The 22,344-nt window shown below is 31.5% G+C and overlaps 4 protein-coding genes across 4 annotated transcripts; 1 reads left to right on the top strand and 3 right to left on the bottom strand.

Annotated features, from left to right (window-relative positions):
- Positions 1–854: 854 nt before the first annotated feature.
- Positions 855–2,703, bottom strand: HELRODRAFT_159414 (hypothetical protein; the record flags this gene model as incomplete). Its single annotated transcript, XM_009011299.1, has 4 exons — positions 855–1,011; positions 1,939–2,066; positions 2,248–2,381; positions 2,625–2,703. 4 exons carry the CDS (start codon positions 2,701–2,703, stop codon positions 855–857), a joined length of 498 nt encoding a protein of 165 aa, XP_009009547.1.
- Positions 2,704–9,677: 6,974 nt separating this feature from the next.
- Positions 9,678–10,406, top strand: HELRODRAFT_134015 (hypothetical protein; the record flags this gene model as incomplete). The annotated part of the gene is made up of 1 exon (XM_009011298.1): positions 9,678–10,406. A coding segment is annotated over one exon (729 nt), but the record flags the coding sequence as incomplete, so codon positions are not given.
- A 1,698-nt stretch (positions 10,407–12,104) lies between these two features.
- Positions 12,105–16,798, bottom strand: HELRODRAFT_187998 (hypothetical protein). Its single transcript, XM_009011297.1, has 11 exons — positions 16,719–16,798; positions 16,070–16,278; positions 15,708–15,814; positions 15,467–15,566; positions 15,240–15,289; positions 14,899–14,989; positions 14,497–14,551; positions 13,871–14,089; positions 13,114–13,830; positions 12,842–12,867; positions 12,105–12,820 (listed from the first exon to the last, which is right to left on the bottom strand). Exons 1-8 carry the CDS (start codon positions 16,744–16,746, stop codon positions 13,959–13,961), a joined length of 771 nt encoding a protein of 256 aa, XP_009009545.1. The 5' UTR covers positions 16,747–16,798; the 3' UTR covers positions 12,105–12,820; positions 12,842–12,867; positions 13,114–13,830; positions 13,871–13,958.
- A 1,088-nt stretch (positions 16,799–17,886) lies between these two features.
- HELRODRAFT_105555 (hypothetical protein) lies at positions 17,887–21,518 on the bottom strand. Its single transcript, XM_009011296.1, has 8 exons — positions 20,936–21,518; positions 20,530–20,663; positions 20,266–20,317; positions 20,001–20,109; positions 19,726–19,770; positions 19,400–19,540; positions 19,153–19,237; positions 17,887–19,016 (listed from the first exon to the last, which is right to left on the bottom strand). Exons 1-8 carry the CDS (start codon positions 21,415–21,417, stop codon positions 18,763–18,765), a joined length of 1,302 nt encoding a protein of 433 aa, XP_009009544.1. The 5' UTR covers positions 21,418–21,518; the 3' UTR covers positions 17,887–18,762.
- Between the last annotated feature and the right edge of the window lie 826 nt (positions 21,519–22,344).

The raw sequence follows: 22,344 nt of genomic DNA, 5'->3' as shown, positions 1-22,344 counted from the left end.
CTTATAATAATTTTTTAAATAATTACTTGATTCAAAAACAAATTCAAGAGAGCAACCAAAGTTTTTGATTTTTCTACCTTGAAATGAATGCCATCGAGATTTCAGTTTTCTTTATATACATTGGTAATACACCACACACACAAACACACACACTCGCTCACACGTCACACACAAACAACTACTACTACAATACTGTAACCATTACTATTAGTCTTATTGATGATAAAATTATTATTTTTTTTTTACAATCCCTATTTTTTAGTATTTTGTTTACTTGATTTTTTTGTTCAACAAATTGCTCAATAACTCAATATTTTATTGCTTCATATTTTCATTACACAAATTATTCTGTTTATTATCTTTTTTTATTATATTGTCATTTTTCTTGTACCAGATTTTACTTCTGCAAGAGTTTGATTTTTTAATGACTTAATAAATAATTTTTGTTATAACTTTATAAATAATAACAAATCGTCTCATGGGCCGCTGCTGAGCAGCCAGTTGGGTTCGTAATACCTTATCCAACGTTGAGATCAGTAGTTCTGAGATTTCCAGGGTGAAGAATAATTCAGAAGAATGTCAGGTACCTTCCCGTATCGTGCCATAAAAGATTCTTTCATCTTTCCCGCCATCGTTTGTAACACGTTAGAAGCATCGATGCATTCGGTTTAATAATCTGGTTTATTTTAACAAACATAAAAGTTCCAGCGATATAAAAATTTTTGTTAAACGCATATATAATAAAATTAAAACGCAAGTGAATTATTTTTTTCGACATACATTTTTTCTCCATTTTCTTCTCCATCTCTGCTCCACCCAATTCTTTTCGGTTCGGCAGGATTAAATCTTTTGAATCAGTAAATATTACTAAAGATATTTTCCATTTCTAATTCATTTGCATTTGTACTGTGGCCGCAGTTGTTGTTAACGTAAATTTTTGCGTTGTGGATTCCTATTTCATAAGATCCATAAAACAAGTCTTTTGAAAGTTTAAAAGATGTAAAGTTACAACTAAATTAAAATTTAGTGAACAGAGTGCGTGTGAAGGTTGGATTATTTTACAAATGTAAACCGCGGTTTTATTTCTGCTAGTATAACTTTCAAAATTCTGAACTCTATGTTGGCTGGGATGTGACTGCTCTATTTTGGCAGCAATAAATTTTCATAGTGCTAGTTTGTGTATAAAAAAAATTTTCAAGCAAAAAATAATTTTCAAGCCAAAATAAGAAATAAATAACAAAAGTATTGTAAAATAAGATTTAAAAAGTAAAAGCGATAAATAAATGTTCAATTATTTTGAAGTCGTTTCCTTCTCTTTATGTCATCGAAAGCTGAATTTCTGTCAAAAAGAAATGTTTAAAAATGTTAATTTAAATTCTTTTTATTTATTTTTATCATCCGTCAAATCATAAATTTCATGATTTTTTTAAGATGTCATTTCATTTCTTATTCCTTTTTCACTAATCCTTTTCTTTATGTCATTTTCCTCAATTTTATTAAGATAAAAATCGAAAATCATACCATAAACAAGTGGTATTATGTCATCATTATTATTGTTATTCATTCATCATCATCTGGCATTACATCAGAATGAACACAACTGTTATCTTAATTATGAAGTATTTTATCCACCCACACACCGTCATATAATTACGTCACTGACACCAGTGACGCCAGTGGCGGATTCAATGGCGTACGGGATGCGTCCCCGACAAGACCATAAAAGAAAAAATATAAAAGATCTGACTTAAAAAGTTTTCATCATTTTTAGAATTTTAAAATTCCTCCCCCACCACCATTTTCAGGATCTGCCACTGAATTTTATATCGCACCTCAACACCACCACCATCCTCTTCTTCATCATCAAACACAACGAACATCGTGTTGAAATTTAACTTACATACTACCGTTCGCTGACAGCAAGTAATGGCAACCTACTATCCACAACTTTTACCAAAAAAACCATCGACAAACACAAACCAAATCAATAAACAGGAGAGTGACAAGTTGAATATCTTACAAAGTGTTAAAGATCCGGTTTTTGGAGGTCGATGGTCTCCAATGTCCTGAAAGGATAAGGCACAAGGAAGAAAGAAAAAACTACAGTTCGATTTTTTGTTTTTACAATCACACGCTAAAAATGTGTTATCTACATGGTCCTTGAAACGTCCCTACCAAAAAACACACCAAACAGTTTTACACATAACAAAAACAACAACCCAAAAAAATCCACCCTTTGGCACCTACCCTGGTTCCAGTCATGCAGAGGATGGTGATGACGATGAGGAAGAGAACGAAAAAGAGGATACCCAGGCCAACCAGGGCCACATATTCAGGGGCAAAGGTCAAGAAGGTATCGTCTCCAAGCTCCCTGCTCTCAACTGACCAATCAGATGGTTATAATTGTGCATTATTAAAAAATTATATTATTACATTATTGTTATTATCATTTTTACAATTTGTTAATTTTATTATCAATGGTTAACTTTAATTATTATTTATATTATTTTAGACGAGTTATTTGAAAAAAAGACAATATCACAAATCACATCTCATGATAATATAAATATTAAACTGAACAATAATAATAATAAAATAATTATTTTTATAATTTGAAAACTCACCTGCACCAAATAACAAAGCAATGCCAAAAAGAACCATCGCTGATGAAGGCACTTGCAATAACCTTTTTATTATCTCCATTTTTTGATTTTAATTTTTGAAAAAATTGAAACGGAAAATAATTAATTAATTAATCAATAAATTAAATAACTATTTTTGTGGTAAATAAAATGAAGAAATTTACTAAATTAAAATCAAAAAATCCAACAATCTATTGACTAATCAAGAATATTTAATAAATAATAAATTTTATTTGTAAAGGTAACAATGTATTTGTTATACACGCTCATGAAACACCATGTGAAGTAAGGTTTTGAAATACGTGATCTAATCCATTAATCAAATAAATATTATCTGTATAATTTAAAGAAAGAATAAGGCGTGTTAATAATAATAATAACAAAATAATAATAATATAAATAATAGCAAAAGTACAATTAAAGTTAACAAATAATAATAATAACAACAATAATAATAATAACAATGATCACCAAGAAAAAGAATAAGAATAGCACTAACGCTAACAGAAGCACTCAAGCAAGATTCAACAATGCCGTTTAATCAGCAGGTAAAATAGAAGATTACCTGCCTACCACATTAGCATAATTTATTCAATATAAATATTAATTATATATATATATATATATATATATATATATATATATATATATTACACATTTTTATTATATTGTCATACGTCATTGATCACGAATCCTGATGATTAATTTTGGAACAATAATAAAAATAATATAATATAATAATGATAATAACAATATCGGTATTGTGAAAAATAATTATTTATGCCCTTATATATTTATGAAGCGCTCAATAATTGCAGAAGACATCGCACCCATCTCCCTCTCCTATCTATGTTTCCATAGAAACTCCATGACAACAACAGGGCTTCATTAGCATGCTAAATAAATTATTTTACACACACACACACACACACACACACACACACACACACACACACACACACACACACATACACACACACACACACATACACACACACACACACACACACATACACACACAAAAACACACACTCACACATGTGGGTCTAAATAAAAGGTATATAATTGAAATAGCGTTCTCAATATTTGTTTTTATCGAAGATACAAAAGTTTGTCTGTGGTTGGGTAGGTCTTACAGTGGAAACAAAATTAAAAATTATTATAAATGTGTATTCATTTCTAGTTCTACACATGTATAACTATACATGTTTATGCATACTGCTTAAAAATGGCCTTGGAAGAAATTTGCTTCCATTGGATCTTTGATGTTTGACAGCTAATAAACTTTCGTGTACTCGTGTCAGGATTTTTTTAACGAGCTATTTTGAATAGTTAATCAAAATTTATTAATAAGCTATTTAAATTTACCGTCTGTATGTACTAATTTTATTAAAAAAAGAGTTTATACAAAAAAATATATTGACGAAATTATGTTTGATGTCTTCCTTCATTGCCCCTCTGATCTGTGTGATAATATTTTCTAATTGTTATTTGTAATCCTGGTTGGTATGACCGTGGACAAAGAGTCATGATTTCATCTTTTTTTCCTTTTCAATATTTTGTATACATTATGATACATAAATGTACAATTTATTTGTCGGATAGCAATGCGAAAGTTAGCTAATTTTGCGTGTGAGTGTGTTTGTGTCTGTGCGTGTTTGGCTGGTTATCGCACATATAATATATTAAATATAAAATTTTATACAATTTTATGTCAAAATATCATTATCAGACTGAAAAAGTCATCTCTATGTCCGTCTTTATGTATGCTGATATAAAAGTTTGTTTGTATTGTAGATAAACATACATAGAGAAAATACTACGTATGTTTATGTGTATGTTATTGTTTGTATTGTATGTATGTTGTCTACGTAGGTAGGTTGTTGTATGTATGCTTATGTGTATGTCATTAAATGCTCATGTTTTTGTATGTTTGTCTGTACGCTGTTGTATATCTTCGCGTGTACAAAAAGAATGTCTATTGGATTTTTCTCGTTTTTGTTAGGATGTTCGATTTAATGTGACATGTTCGGTCTTGTTGTAATCAACATTGAACATTTATTATATCAACGAATATGTAAGCATGTATGTGTGTGTATATATATATATATATATATATATATATATATATATATATATATATATATATATATATAACTTGTCTCAAATATCCAGAGCCATGTGGGAATGCAATTAAAGATGAGCAAATACAGGAGATTGTATTAATGGGAATATTTGTTGATGTTTTTCCTAGATAGAATGGTTAAACTTTTTTTCAAGAGGTTAAATGTTGTTCTTTTTTAGTTTTTATTTTAAATAATCTAACCTGAAATTCCTTGAAAAGATATCATCGCCGTCAATATGGACTATTTTCGTGGATGAGAAATGAATATTATGCCGGGTTTTGAATTTTCTGATTTTATTGGAATGTGAAATATTTTAGAATTTTATTATAAAAATAAAACAATCGCACGTAAAGTAGCAATTAATAGTAAATACAAATGCCGTTTTCATTGTTGCTGGTGCTCTGCAGTTTGATGGGCGGATGGCCGGTTGCAAGAGAGGGAGGTAGGTTCAATGTTGGTCACGTTAGTTCGAAAAAATCCATTACCTGTGTTGCTTTGTTTTGTTTTACTCTAAAGTATTTAAATGATTATTAATGTTTGTGTGTGTTAATTTTTAGATTGATTTCAATATTTATTTATTTTTGTTTTAAATATGATTAGATTGTATTATTAATATATAAAACAAAAATGACATCACAGTTTAAATTATACAACAATTTAAAATTTTTTTATATGAAATTATTGAATATTTAATCGATCCAAGTTAAAGGTCAAGCGGTAACTCCGCCAACCTGCATGCCAGGTTATTTCGGACCAGCCTGTAGCAACCAATGTCACTGCGTCAACGTTGACAAGTGCTCTGGAGTGGGTGGTCTCTGTGAGGACTACCAGTGCGACAGGGGCTGGCACCTCGCCCCCGAATGTCAAACTCGTTAGTCGGTCGTCGGTCGTGTTTGATTGATTGGATGGTAAGTTTTCATGGTTTTGAATGGAGGTGAGGTTTATTTACGGCTAATGAATATGTTGGCAATTACGACTAAAATATTTCTTACCTTTCATTTCGATTTACATGACCTCATAAACTTTGTCACCATCGACAAATGCTCTCCTATTTTATTTGTGCTCAATGCATCTGTACATAAAAATATCAACTAACAAGCATGCGGTTACCATGACAATCATCTCAACGACACAGCCCTATAAAGGCAAACATCGTTTATAGAGAGCAAGCACATTCACACACAAGCAGAGACGCATCAGTACTTAGAAACGCACGTTTAACATTTTTAGAAACACGCGCTTGCAAACATGTGCACGCATACACTAACACAGCTTGCAACAGCACGACATTTGGTGTGAACTGCAAACTGCAGTGCCATTGTAGAGACGGAGACACTTGCAATCCCATCAACGGATTTTGCATCTGCAATCCGGATTGGGGAGGAACCGGATGTCAAATAAGTTAGTCACGTGATTTCGTTATCGAGATGCGCTTTATAATGATTTGTTTGTCTAGTGATGTACTTGCTTGTGTTAGGATAATTCAATATGGAAATGTTTTGTACTAAAAGCACTGATGTGTTTAAACAAAATTATATTTAAAAATATTTATTCTTTCAAAATAAAACTCGAACATCGTAGTTAGTTCCATAACACTGACATCAAGATTATTACACAGTCCATTACATCGCGTTGTGGGGTTACATTTAAAAAACATCCATCTGCTAGGGCTCCCAAAACTTTCCACGCCCCCTCTCGTCGCCAACATATCCTGCACACGCTTGATCGTTTACTGGCTGCCCTGGAATCCTAAGGTTGACTTGGGCAACTCTGATCTCACAATTACAAAATATGAGTACGTATTTCGAGTATATGATGCGTATTGTGATGTATATAATGGGTATTGTAATACACGTTGAGTTAGTATTAGGTTTGTGTGGAACGTGTGAACTGGTTTTTTAGTTTCGTGATTTCGATTATATTTATATACTCAATTTTTTGTTATTTTCAAGCGAGAGTTAAACAAAAACTTGTAAGAAATTCTCAAAATTTACTAAACTTCTTACTACAATTATTTATTTTTTGTTTGAAGATTATACATTCGAATCAACTATACCGAGAGCAACAGCACAAGTGATTGGATGCCTCAGAAGGGAGATGGTCTTCTAAGTGATTCCCTCATCACGTTTGTTTACTACGTACCGAACGCATGGTCCAACTACGAATTTCGAGTTCAAACTTATTGGAATGATCTTGGAAAGTCGGTAATCGGTCAAGCCGGACCGGCAAGTCAGTCAATAAAACCCGCTCTTTTCTGCATAAGTAGTGATATTTAAAAAATTTTTTTTTTGGGTATCTATCTTTTTTTACTTATTAATGTTGAATTTTGATTTTATCATTGCCCGATGTTTACCTTATCAGTTATAGTTTTTAATGTTGTGATAGCTGTTGTCCTAAATCTGTTTGCTAGACTAAGATTAACAAATGAGTAGTTTAAAATTATTTGCTTTTTATTTTAAGCTTGTTTTTGCATTTTTTTTAAATTCAGAAACTTATTGTACATAAATTTAATAGTCATTCAATCAAATAACTCTGATTTGAAGTTATTTGTGAAAAATTTAATTCATGCTTAATACTTATATGTGTTTTGCATAGCCTGCTTTTTTAAATCGTTGTCTGATAAAAAGCGCCGATAACAGTGGCCAGTACAACAACAACGATGACGATAACAACCACTAAAACCACAACTAGTACAACGACATCCACAACCACCACAACTACATCGACAACAACAACCACTTATAATAATACAAGCACTACGTTACTCAGCACAGCCACAACAACTACAACAACCACAACTACTTCAACAACAACAAAACTCGTTACAACTTCGACAAAAGTGATAACCACAGCGAAGCCCATTCCAAGTGCTTTTGTTGTTATAAACAAATATCTTTTCAGATTAAAAACTTTATTTAGACATTCGGTTTTGTTTTTTTTACAGCTTTCTCTTTTTTTTCTTTCTCTTCTTATTATTTTGTTATAGTTGAAAAAGTATTAATTGAGTAAATACGTTGATTTCAAAACAAGCTTAAATATGGCATGCTGATGTGCATTATTTTAAATTGAATTTGGCTTTCATTACATTTAGAAGGTTTCAACAATTTTTTCATAATGTACATTTATTGGGCAACAAAGTAATTATAAATTAAATGAACACGGATAATGGCGTGAATAATTTTTTTTTATACAACCCCAACTCCATTCATTAGTACCAGCTGGTCCAACTGATTTGACCCTGAAGAGTAGCACAGACACGTCTTTAGAAATTTCATGGAAGTTACCGCCAATAACTTATGCAACAATTTTTTATTACAAAATATTTTTTTGGGTGCAAAATGAGGAGAAGATCATCTTGAGTCTCACAACTGATGGAAATGAAACCACCTCCATCATACCGAATCTTAGGTCAGCGACAACTTACGCTTTTGAGGTTAATTTTTATCAAGTGCATTTTGTTATTTAAATTTTTGTAATATAATTTTAAAACGACTTTGCACAGCATATTTCATTTATTTAAAAATTGACGATAAGTTGATAATTTGAGTGACATGTATTTCATTCGAAGATCCAAGCTAAAACTGAACTGAACGTGAACGATGGATGGTCAAACATGTCACAAATTTTTTACTTCAGCACGTCAGATGGTGAGCCGGGTCCACCCACCAATTTACAGAAAGTTAACAGGAATGAAACTTGCATATCCTTACAATGGAACCGTCCAGCAGTAATGAATGGAATTTTTCAAGAATATATGGTGATTACCGAATTCTGTTCAATAGCTTCATTTTTTAAATTAAATTTATGCTGATAATTTTGTATCTAAATTTAACGTTTTTTACAGATTTTATCCAGTGTTGTAACTGACGACAACTCTGATGACATTAGATCAAACAATTCAAAGCTTGAACAGTGCTTAATATGTGATTTGAAACCAGCTCAAAAGTACAAATTTCAAATATCTGCTCGGAATCGAGTTAAGTATGGACCAACGGTAGGAAAAGAATTTTGGACGGAAGTGGCTCAGCCTCCCACACCTCCGCTGCCTGTGGTTAGCAGTGTTACTAACACAACAGTCACTTTAAGAATTGATCCCGTCGTTATGAACACCGGTCCTGTTTCGGCGTATTATATTATTGTTAGTGTTTTATCGACAGATGATCTCATAATTTCTAAGTTAGTTAACAGCTTGGACGCTGAAGATCCAACAAAAAAACTGAACATAGGTGGCTACACAACTGCAATGTTAGGAAAAGATGAAGTCACGAAAAGAAGAAATTTTACAGTTGGAGACAATGGGCTGTATGGAGCGTTTTTTAACAAAGCTTTAATCAACAACCAGTATTATGTTTTTTATTATGTGGTCAGTAGTTCTTTGGACGGCGTAACTAAGATGTCATATTCTCAAACAATTCAACCAATTAAGACTGAAAATCCTGCTATTATTTTGCCACTAACTTCAAATGGTATTGACTATCATACAAAAGTAGTATCTGAGTCTACATCTATTAACAAACCAATAACTGTTACAACAGCAAACGTAAGCGTCGTTACTGAAAATGGCGGAGGAGGCAACGAATCTGCCAAAGTTGCTGCAATTGTCATTCCCATTTTGCTTGTTTTATTTCTACTGTTCTTATTATTGCTGGCATTCTACTGTTTTTACTGGAAGCGTAGACGGGAACGAAAGCATAAGAACAGTGAAGTATTTTCCAACCAAGTTTATGGTTATAAACATTTTGAAAATCCAAAAGAAATAAAAAAATGGACGGATATTAAATCTTTAGAAAGTGTTAGGTTTCCTATTTACAGCCATTGTTATAATTCGAAACAAAACGCCAACGACAAGCAAGACGCAAGTCTAATTTCAATAGAAGATGAATTTAATAAATTACCGCCAGACAATATTTCATCTTGTGACACTGCTAAAAGACCAGAAAATAAATCTAAAAATCGATTTGATCACATTTTAGCCTACGACCACTCACGAGTGATATTGCAAGATAAAGAAAACGTGAGTGATTATACCAACGCTAATTACATATCTTCAAGACACGGAGCCAAGAGCTACATAGCATCGCAAGGTCCATTCAATCCGCAGACAATTTGCGACTTTTGGTCAGTAGTTTATACCGAAGAAGTGTCGTGTATAATATTTTTATCCCAGTTGGCTGAAAACGACGTCGTAAAATGTGAACGCTATTGGCCTGAAGATGACCTCATGAGGAAGTACGGAGAAGTGATCGTTAAAAAAATTAGGATGGAAAAATACGCAAACTTTATTATCAGGACTTTTATCTTAATCAACGATTCCGAAAGTCTCAACCAAGAGAGCCAAAGAGTTACCCAATTCCACTTCACTAGTTGGAAATCAAACGAGTACAGCATTCTAAAACTTCTTGAGTTTTGGCAAAAAGTTAAAAACGACAAAAACGGTCAAAGATTACCGTGGTTGGTACATTGCAGTACTGGAATCAGCAGATCAGCAGTCTTTCTAGCAATGGAAAATTGTCTCGGAGGCAAAAGAAGCCACGGAGTTAATGTATATCAATGCTGCAACAGAATGCGAAAATGTAGACCGTGGATGGTGAAAACTTTGAAGCACTACCAACTAATCTACGACCTTCTATATGAAGCATTCATGGTCCCCCACAGGGAAATGTTTCTTAACCTGCACAACACTCACGCCGTCTACAACGAGTTGAAAAAAGTTCATCAAAAATCAGGTCAGTCCTATCTGAAGGATCAGTTCAACCTACTTGAAAATTTTCTACCTACCGCCAACGACGATCAAAAATGCTCAATTGCTATGAATTCGATCAATAAGGATAAAAATCGTTATCCTACCGTCAATTTAATTCCAAAAGACAACGATCGAGTTAGACTTCACAAGCATGCAGATAATATCGGTTAGTTAAAAAGGGAATTTAATTTGCAAATTAATTATTAAAAATGTTTTATTTACAAAGGTGCGTCAACTGGATCTATGGATCAGGATTACATCAACGCCATATTCATAGATTCATATCGAGATAAGAATCATTTTATAATTACTCAAACGCCGATGCCAAACACGTTACTTGATTTCTGGCAGATGGTTTATGAGGCCGATTCAACGAGCGTAATTGACATGAACCCAGTTGAGTTGTTGGACGAAACTGTCGTAGAATATGTTTCTCCGTCGAAATACGAGGAGCTTATGATTGAAGATAGGTACATAGTAAAAACACTTGAAATCGAAACTTTTGAACATTATACAAAACAGTTTGTGCAAATAAAATGCACAGCCTATCCACACGAGGAAGCCAAAATAATCAGAGTGTACACGTTCAAGTCATGGAACAACAAAAACCAGTTCCCATCCTCTAGAATTGGACTATTGAAAATGATTCTCAATTTAGAAAAAACCAAAGAAGTTAAAGATAAGTCTCCAATTATCGTCCACTGCCTGGATGCGGCAACAAATTGTGGAACGTTTGTCGCCTGCTACATCATTTGGCAGAAGCTGCTGGCGGATGATAAGGTTGACATATTTCATCTAGTCAGAATGTTGAAGATAAAACGATTCTCGTTTATAAATTCACACGTTAGTTCTTTCTTCATAAATACTTTACATTTCACAATTCAATTTAACACAATTAAATTTTTTTAACACCATCACTGTCGGTATGCCAAATAGCTACTGCAACAACTTTAAACAATTCAGAATTCACAATGTATATAATTAATTCATTCATATTGAAAATTTTAGCTGCAGTACGGATTTCTCTTCAAGTTTCTTTGGGACACGTTAAACTGCATGACATCGCAAAACTGAATAGCAACTTTGTTGATCGTGTGCCAATAATAACTTATCGTGCCTTTTTTTAACCTTTTGACAAACACGCACACACAAACACACACCATACACACTTACACACACACACACACATATATATATATTTATTTATATTTATATACATACTTTTATTAATTCGTTTATAATTCGAAACTTAGACAAAAACGATTCAACATTGTTATGCCAATAATATAATAAATGAAAAGAATTGTATTGAAATCAAAAAGAAAAGAAAATATTCATGCTAAAAAAAACAACAAATTGTCATCTGTCAATCATTTTAATGTCTGTTTTCTAGAAGAAAACTCTTTTTTGAAAAGAAAATCACTCAATAGATCAAACGGTTTCAATTGGTTCGGTTAAACGCAAGCATCGGTTTGCACAAATATAAACTGGTTTGTAACAACATGAACATTGGTTCGTTATAAACATGAACATTGGTATATACAAACACAAACATTGATTATAATAACATTTTGTACAAACACAAACATATTCTACTGTATAAAACAGACATAATTATAAACATTATCATTCAAAAAAACGCAAATGAAACATAATATACTCAGAAAATAAGTAGCACTAACAAAATTTTGTACGGGCTAAATATATTTGTAATAAATTGGGAACATTATTTATTTGTATGTACGTTTTTGTGTGTGTATTTAAGGTTTTTAACGTTATGAGTAACAAAAATGACGATCGATGATAAGACAATTATCACAAATATCGCTGTAGTATAAGTCTCAATCAAATGTTGTTTAGAAGAATGTGAAAGTTAACAACTGATTGATTTTTAGGAGGAATTGAATTCCCACCAAGGAAGAAATGTCGTCCGCGAGGTAACCTACAACCTATAACTTATTTTGTATCTTTCGTCTGTAACCAATTGTATGAATGTGCAAGTGTCTTAACTAGTCTGAAGGATACAGAATAAGTTACAGACTATGTTGAAGTCGTAGCTTTCTTTAACTTATAACAACGGCTCACTTAGATAAATGAAAATTCATTACTTTATCAATTTAAACTGAAATGTAGTAAACGTTTAAACGAGTAAGCAATATTGGCGAGCTTTTAAATAAATATATGATCACAATCATACATGATCAATATTTACATGAAATTTTGTAAAATATAGGAAGAACATCGGACAAACATAGCAAAAGCATTAATTATTAAATTATAGGTATTATTGATAATCTCTCTCTCCCTCTCTCGCTCCCTCTCTCTCTCTCTATATATATTATATATATATATCCTTATGCATATATATAATTACACATACACACTGGGCGGCGTGATGGCTCAATGGCGTGATGGCTCAATGGTTAAAGGCGCCTGGTCTTTCTATTGCAATGACTGGGTTCGAATACAAAGAGATCCCCGCCTATCATATGCAATGTGTATGATGCGTGGTTTACACGCGTATTCATATACGCTGCGTGTGTTTGTCGTTGAAACCTCTGAAGCTAACGCAAAAGAGAGAGTAACCTTTAACCTTTTTTTAACACTATCACACATAATTATATTTACGGCCTCCAAATTTTGAAAATTTAAATACTGTAGAAATAGATCAGCGGCTGAACAGACAGATGAAAACTAGATAACAAACAAAGAGAAAGATAAATTAGATAACTAAATTGAAAATGTAAAATGGATAACACCACATATCTATCTATAAGATCAGATGAACGAATAAATGAATGGAGACGAATGTATGAATAGACGAATGCATTTATGGATAAATGAATGAATGAAAGTATACAATATGAAGGGTTTATTTTCATGCAAAATATTGAAACTATAAATGCATAGATGGATGGTTAATCACTTAATTAATCAATTAATCGAGGCGAAGATAATTGCATGAGTCATGGAATCGACACAACACAACGCCAAGAAAGATCAAACAAAAATTTAGATTAAACATTCTAAATATTATTGATAATGAATTCACTGTACAGGTTAACGTAATACATAATACAGTTGCTTGAGGCAAACTTCAATCCCCCAAAAAAAAATTAAAACTGCATTTTTAAATAATCATCATCATTCGTTATTGAAAATTAAAAAAAATTAAATATATTACATGAGGAAATAATAAATCATCTCAATCTAAAATTGTTAATATTTATGGAGGAAAATAATCAAAAATAAATAATTGAATAGCAATAAATAAGAATAGTGAAAAATAATATTTGTTAATAACTTGTAAATCTATCTATCAATCAGTCTATCAATCATTCGATCAATCAATAAACTAGTCAGTCAGTCAGTCAGTCAGTCAGTCAATCAATCAATCAATAGATCAATCAATCAATCAACCAACCAATTAATCGATCAACCAATCAATCAAGCAATGACCTCCCCAATGGATGGACTACGTATATTGTTAGATGTTGTAGTTGAGTCAATCTGGCTCACTTTAATCCTCCAGTAGAAATACACCCGTAACAGCAGCAATGCCCCAACCAAGAACAGCACTGAAAATAATATTGCATATTATTACAGTAAATATAACGTCCTACCTCGGGAAACTGGGTCTGTGGACGCTAAACGAAAATTGATTGATTGATTGATTGATTGATTGATTGATTGATTGATTGATTGATAGTAAATATAAATATAGATAATTGTAATTTTTAAGAAGTATCACAGCATTTTCAGCTTTGATAAGTTTCTGATTCAACTGTTTTTATCACTGATTTTAAACTTATTTATAGAAAAAACAAACAAATTAACGCTGAATATATAGAGTCTTATAGCAAAAGTACATATAGCTAATAATTTGAATGAAGGTAAGTGATATGAAAAAATGTTAACAAGCATGCAAAAGTTTGGTTAAATAGATTAAATATAAAGTATGCATCAACTGCACAATGAAACTCACCAACGTAGGCAGCAATCAAGCCCTTGTTTTGGGGTAGGAGGTTCAATGTGAAACCCTTTATAAAAATTTTTAACAAATTATGCATATATATATATATATATATATATATATATATATATATATATATATATATATAATGCGCATATATCTAATAATATCTAATAATAATATTTAGTTATTTATCATTAGTGCAATTCTGAACCAACAAAAAACAAGATAGTTATTCAAGCAGTGTAAAAATATACTATACTGAAAAACTAAATAAATTAACACCAAAAAATAATAATAAAGGAGAAATGAAAGAGAGAAATGAAAAGAAAGAGGGAAATAGCGAAAAAGAAAAAATGAGAAAGAAAGAGACAGCGAGAGAGAGAGAGAGAGAAGAAAAAGAGAGAGACTAACCAATAAGAAACAGCCAGCTGCAAGGAACAGGAGACTGGCAATGAGGAAGCCTATAATGTTCTTTCGGTTGTGGCGGTCACCAACGCTGGAACTGTGTTGGTGTGTGTATCAATGTGTGTACATGTATGTATACCCCTATGTATTCATGTATCTATGTTTCCATGTGTGTGTGTGTGTGTGTAAGTTTGCAAATGTATGAATGTACACAAGTTTCACATATTTACAGATTGCAGTTTCAAAATAAAATGCTAATGTGCATGTGGGTGGCTATGATTGAACTGGAAGCCAACAATAATAACTAAACCTCGTGAAAAAGTTAAATTGAAAGAAGAAGGACCTACATTTTTTTGCAGTGTGGACATCTTGCTAAACGTTTGTCGACGAATGAAAACTACAGTGAGGATGAAAGAGATTTAAACAGATTAGCATGCATACACCACAAAACGTATTGATATATATATATATATATATACATTATATATCATGTGTATCATATCATAATTCTGTATGTGCAAACCCAACATAATTTAAAGTTAGAAAATTGTATAAAAGATGAAATGGAACAAACAAGGAACTGTTGGCTGCAGTAACTGCACGTTACCCTCACAACATTTTGCAGTGGCCTCGTTTGATGATCACCTGAACTACTCAGCAACATGATTAATTTGCTGGAGAAATATCAAATTTATTATTTTAATAAAATAATTTTTAATTAATTTAAAAGTAACTATCAGAAAGAATTGTAATAAATTTTGTTTGAAAGATGCTTATTAAAATATAATTGCCAGAAGACGGAAAACCAAACAGACCAGTTGCTTCTTGGACAGGCGACTCTCTTTGAGCCAGCCTTACATATGAGCAGGCACTTGCACTTACACCTCACATACTTTTTCCCAAATGGAGCTGGTTTCACTGGCTGGTTGAAAATAGTTATACAATGCATATATAAGTTAGTTGTGCAATACTTTATGCCCAGACTTAATTAATTAATTAACATTCTATAAACATTGTAATAGTTGGGACCTTTAACAAAAGTAATATAAATTATTAAATGATGCAACCCTAAGAACAATGCAACACTAAAGATTTTTAAAAATTTCATGTCCAAACAAGATTGTATAAAAAATATATATATCAATAATATGGAATCCAACAAATCCTTAGCACACACCGTGGCTTCTTGGCAGGCATCACATTGGATCACATAAAAGTCTGTTCGACTATCAAGGTCCAAAATTTTCTGGCACACTTTGCATTTTATTGCAAACCCAACTCCTGATTCATTTATGAATTGCAGGGGTGGAAGCTCATCTGCATCACATTCATCCACCAATACTTCATATGGTAAACTGGAGCCCAGATAGGACGATGACGACGAGGCTTGAAAAAATATTGAATTTCAACTAAAATTACTTTTTGAAACAAAGTAAGTAAAGTAAAGTAAATATAAGAAATTAACTTAAAAAAAATTCTCAAACCAAATCTATTTAATCATTTAAATTAAATTTTAATTTAATTAAAATCTCAAACTAAAAATTCTATCATTGCTATCGCACAATATGTATAAAATAAAATAAGAGAATAGGAAATAATATAAATATAAATGATAATTTCATTGTTCCATTTCTTCTTTGTTTTTGTCTCAACTTTTTCTTTGTTTTTTGAGTTAACTCCAAAATTAAATATATAAAATAGCTATTAGCAGTTAACAACTAATTCTGCAACAGCAAGACAATGAAAAAATAATTTAAAAACTCAAATTTATAAATGATTAATATAAAATCAAAATTATTTGGGAAGAAAATTAAAGAGCAAGTAACCCAAGATCGGCGTCCTCTCACCAGCCATTTTAGAATTTACTTTTAGATATGAAAAAAAACTGTAAATAGTAATGGAACATTATCGGACATGTGACCAGGATATATTTTAACATGTGACCATTTGTTTGTCGTACATTTATAATAAATTATATATAGTTTAGTACATATTAAATCAATATATCTCTATCTAACATTGTTTATAAATAAAAGTTAAAATAAGAACAGACTAAGCAAAATTTAATAAAACTAAAAAAGTTTAGCTTACAATCACAATTAAATATTATAACAATACCAACGTCGACGCAGATGCTTAAGTACAAACACACATACAAATATATATTTTTACCATTTATACATCAGAAATTTATGTGACCTTATATGTTAATTCAGATATAATATATGTAAGTGAGAACTTTAAAACAAAATTCTTGCCTAATCTCGAAATCCAGCAATTTAAAATTTTTAAAAATGGTTGAAGTGTTGTGGATGTATATTTTGCATAACTTTCCAAGGCCTGCGGTATTCACGTTCAGGTGTTTGACATTGACACATAACATCGTTTATGTTACGGACCAGCTGTGAATGTTACAGCTACCACGTTTTTATTGAACTTTTGTTTGATAATAAATTAATAATTCAACCATATTTTTCTTTGACTAAAAATTAATAAAATACAACATTGTTCAACCACACTTTATAACATTAAAATTTAAAAAAAAATTCATTCTACGTCGGTTGCAATGGGAGATGTTTTTATAGACCCCGGTTAATACCACAAAACATTACGACCGCCTAGAACCAGCGCTTACAAGATTTACGACCTTGGACAAAACTTGATAAAATGTGTAAAATAAGACTTCATTCCTGTCTGCGTTATGGTCATCGAAATATATCAATAAGTCATATGGACCATCAAATGAAGTCCTAAACTATACGATGTCATTCGCTTCGTCGTAAGTCACCGGTGGCGCAATGCATTCGGTCCCGTTTAAATCAAGGTTTGAAAAAACCCCAACCGTAAACTTCAACACCATAATGACATGAAAAGCTTCGAAAGCTAGTTACACATTGGATTCGTTTATGTCGAGTCTGTGCCATATTAAGGCGTACAGCTGAATTAACCGAGTTTTTATAACTACACATGTAACAGGAACATTTGATGTTCTATGAGTTACTATAAAAATTTATTTAGTTAAAATTATTTCTCAAACACAAATTAAAACTCGTAGCTGGTGCAAACACTTCTTATCAATCCTTTTCTCTAATCTTACAGATTTGAGCGTGTTTTAATTTAACAATTAGTGAATTTAAAAAAACCTTTTAAACTCAAACAGATTACACAATAAAATAAACAAAAAAGAAATTAATAAAAAGTTTCATGGGTATATTTGTAAACTAAAAAATTTACTTTACAAATTTGGCAAAATAAAAATAAAAAGTGTAGTCTTTTCAAAAAATGTTTTAAAAAAATTGATATTCATAAAAATCAAGTTAGTCGACACACTTGAAAAAATGATCTTCCTTATTAAATTAAATATTATATATATATATATATATATATATATATATATATATATATATATACACATATAAAGAATAGATAAAAGATAATTCATTGACACTTTGAAGACATATCCATCCAGATAACAATATTAAACAGAAAGTGAAATCAAAGTAGTATTAACTTATAATGTAACTAAACATTTATAATTATAATAATTAATTATTATAAACGTAACATATAATAAAAAATATAATGTGATTTACTTTAAGCCTATTTTTTTAATAATTGTTAAAATATTTAGTAAGAGACAGACGTACAAATATTGACATATTACCTCAAGAAAAGACTGATAGAATTAATGATGAGACAGATCTCTTAATGAAGCATCAATTATAGCAGGTTAGTTAGTACATCAGTTCATTGTATCAACTTGAATTAATTTTTCTCCATTGGAATATAGCAACAAACATTTTACAAGAATAAACAAAATAAACTTTTAATATGCACAAACAACGGAAATTAATTAACAGTAGAGAATCATCACATCGGCAATTGAGTATCATCTAGTAATGTTGATTCTTCAATGATATTATTGCAATTATTTTTATTATCACTATTAATCTTATTATCAGCGGTATTGTTTTTGTTATTGTTATTTATATCGTTACTGCATTTAGCAAGCTCCAGGGTGCCTGTTGCATCGTAGTTGACATTCTCACAGGAGTTCTTCCTTCTCTCATCATACTGTAGCAGGAGTGCCGCATCATGCAACTTGTCCACAAAGTCAGGAATGCCTGTGTTCCAAATTTCAAAGAAGGGACATGAAAAATGAAAATAAGCACAAATAAGTAAGAAGATTTAGAAAAATTTACACTCAGTACAATTGTAATTTATAGAAATGAAAAAGATGGAACGAAATGAGCGAGTTACCGGAGTTGGCCATCCAACACTGAGCCACTTTTGGTATGGAAGACTTGGGATCGTCAAAGTATGTCAGCACGTAATCAAACCCATTCTACAGATATGTAACATTTATGCAGTCTATTAATTTATATAAAAAAATGTAATAACTGTAGAGGTAAAAATGATATATACGAAATAATTCAAAGACACAACAATGAAACCCAAAGATAACATTGAAGGTAATAAATAAATGAAAAGAAGAGTACGAACTGACCTCATCAAAGCTAGTGTGTGGTCTGATGACCATCTTAGATGTATACTCGGTGACTCGCACGTGGTTGGTGTTGTCGGGTACGCAGGGATGTCCACTGATGCTTCGACTGACAATCACCATCAACTTGTTCTTATCATCCACCTGCAGCATCATATATTCGTTTTTATTCCAGAATGAGATTTTACATTGACTTCATTATTATTTATAGCAATCTCATTTTTGAAAACTAATCATTATTTTCAATTGAAAATAAACAAAATTCTGAATGCTAATAGATATTTAAATGAAAGTTAAAAAAATGAATTTTCCACAAAGAAGAAATATACCTCGTGCCTCCGTACATAAACATATTCTCTACTGGACAGAGGGTACTAAAATTTTTCATTTGTTTTAAATTGGTAATGGGATACAATATTATGTTGTTAACAACTGAGTAATACATGCACCACTAAATAAACACTTTAAACATAAACTGACAAGCAGAAAATTCGATGGAAATATATTTTTTAAAAATAAAATAACCAATTAAATATTACACCCAAAAATTTAAACTGGATAAAAATGAGTGCAGAATGAAATAAGTTAAAAGCAAAGAACAAACAGGAAAGTGAGTGATCCAGTGAACAATCTCGGATCCCGAGTCATCATCCTTGTCAATGATCTTCAAACTAATCACATGTCTGTCCCACTGCTTACGAAACTCCAGATCAATCTGGATCACATGAAAAGATTATCACGATGATGATGGTGTTGGTGTAATGTTGCTAATGATGAAATTTGATGATATGGTGATGAGGATGTTGATGGTAATACTGAATACCATCTGAATAATAAATAAAGATAGTGATGGCAAAAATTATAATCTTACCTGAGTGTTGTAGAAGGCTCGAGCTGACACATCTTTGTATGAACCATTAACTGAAATTAAGCATTAGTTAAATAAATTAAAAATACATATATATTTATAGGCAGCAAATTTAAACATCTCATGAAACATCAATGAAGTATTTTACAATCTTGCAGTTCAAAACCTAAAAAGTAGATTAATAATTAAACATAAACAAACAGGCAGTTAAATTCAAAATAATATTTCCCCAAGTAATGTACTGAAAATGATACAAACAAAATACCTTTGTACTGATACAGATCACTGTTTGGCATTGGAGTCCTCCAAATTCGAACCTCACTTTTGCTGACAACAGGTTCCCATTCTTTTTTGGCATTGTCTTTCAGTTGTCGAATTAAGTCAAACTCATGTGTCACTCTGAGAAGACATCAGCAATTAAGTGAAAATTTTCATATTAACATCTTATTGTTAACAATATTTGCAAACTAAACTAAACAAAATCTATTTTTTCTACAAATCTATAACTTCCAAAATTTTATAATCTAATAAAATAAATTCTTTTAAGAACTAATAAAATAAAACTACACTGACAACATGCAGCATACAATTAAAAATTGATTAAACTAGAAAAAACCTTTAAGCTTCTATTTTTAAAAATAAATAAAGTAAAAATTAAATAATTAACTAACTGATGAAGTTCAGAATCAGAAATCTGATCATTGTTCCAGCTGAACAGGACGGCCCCCATGAGCAGGGAGAGTGATGAAGTGTTGATAGTTTGCTTTGAAATGAGCGTCACTAAATTCTTACAGATCCTCTTCAGGGCATTACAATCGTAACCTAAATTTTTATGGAAGATGATCACCTGTCCTGCTCGACGAATTCTCTGAGCAGCGATTGAATGGAAATGTCTGGCATGCAAAAATGCCAAAACTCTATTGTTGACGGTGGAAGTGAAAGATTTAACGCAGTTGGAACAGTGCAAGAACGGCCTCCTGATGACGCAATTCGTGATGGCGGTGCCCACCCCCGATGACAACCTTAATTTTATTCCCTGCTGTTGAAAAACATGCCTGGAAGTCGTGGGGTTGCTCGTGTGACTTACTGGATTAAAGTTGGGCAGTAATTCGCGAAAAATTGCAAATGTACGGCACAAATTATTTTGGGACATTGCGGTTAAGTGAAATTTGTATGTTGAACGACTTTTTTAAGTTTTAACCGCAAAAAAGCGAAGAAAACTTACGAGTTCAACTGATTCTAGGTTGTTACAAGAGCATAGACAATTAAACAAAAAAATGTTCAATATGCGGAAGCTGAATTTGCGAAAAATATGTTCATGCAAAAACTTATAAAGTTTGACATTTTTCACTCTTATTCGTTAATTATGTTTTTTGAACTCAACTACAACTAAATGTCAACCATGTCTAGAATAAAATTTAGCAGCACAAGGAAGAGTAAGAAAAGACGGTCTGAAACACGAAAAAGTTATCTCATAATATATTTTTAAAAACTTAGAGTTGACAAATTTTAAAATAATGTTTGTTTTTTGAATCTATCACTTTGCGTCGCTTCTCTTTAAGTTACTCGAAATATATTTGTTATAATTCTCCACTTTTAATTAACAATGACCTTGGCATTATTTATATTTACTTTACTGTTACTCCTATGCTCATTTTTTTATGAGAAATTTCTTAAAAACTTGCAATAATTTCACGCTTGAGTCAAAGTGAGACCACTAAACAACTCAGTAATTATTTAATAATTATAAGTTAAATCATTTTTGTATATTCTTAAATTTGAATTTTAAATAGCTCCCGATATAATCATCACGTCACGTCATCTGGCATGGCATTCAACAAAAGGCTGTTGTACGATTCAGTCCACAAAGGTGCCGTTACGGTGCTTATTGGATTTACAGCTTTGGGAACTGCTTGGCTATCTTACCGATTTGTGAACCACTTCATAAGTTTGTTTTTGGCTTCTAAATACCGCCTAAGTGCCGCACGACAGCCGGCGTTCAATCAGACGGCGGCGTCAACAGGCGTTTTAATAGTGAAAATGGCTGTTTCTATTTTTAATTTCAAATATAAATGACCAC

Source organism: Helobdella robusta, assembly GCF_000326865.2.
Source record: "Helobdella robusta unplaced genomic scaffold HELROscaffold_1, whole genome shotgun sequence".
In the NCBI taxonomy this organism is placed as follows: Eukaryota; Metazoa; Annelida; class Clitellata; order Rhynchobdellida; family Glossiphoniidae; genus Helobdella; species Helobdella robusta.
This window is presented reverse-complemented; position numbering and strand designations above follow the sequence as displayed.

Excerpts from the sequence above, each read along its gene's own strand:
- HELRODRAFT_187998 (XM_009011297.1), bottom strand. The coding sequence starts at position 16,746 with ATGGCTGGTGAGAGGACGCCGATCTTGG. Across the intron at positions 15,567-15,707 it reads GCCTGTCCAAGAAGCAACTG|CAAATTAATCATGTTGCTGA; the intron begins GTCTGTTTGGTT and ends ATATTTCTCCAG. Across the intron at positions 15,290-15,466 it reads ACTGCAGCCAACAGTTCCTT|TTTTCATTCGTCGACAAACG; the intron begins GTTTGTTCCATT and ends TCCTCACTGTAG.
- HELRODRAFT_105555 (XM_009011296.1), bottom strand. The coding sequence starts at position 21,417 with ATGTCCCAAAATAATTTGTGCCGTACATTTGCAATTTTTCGCGAATTA. Across the intron at positions 20,110-20,265 it reads GCCTTCTACAACACTCAGGT|TGATCTGGAGTTTCGTAAGC; the intron begins AAGATTATAATT and ends TGTGATCCAGAT. Across the intron at positions 19,771-20,000 it reads ACTGGATCACTCACTTTCCT|TACCCTCTGTCCAGTAGAGA; the intron begins GTTTGTTCTTTG and ends GAAAAATTTTAG.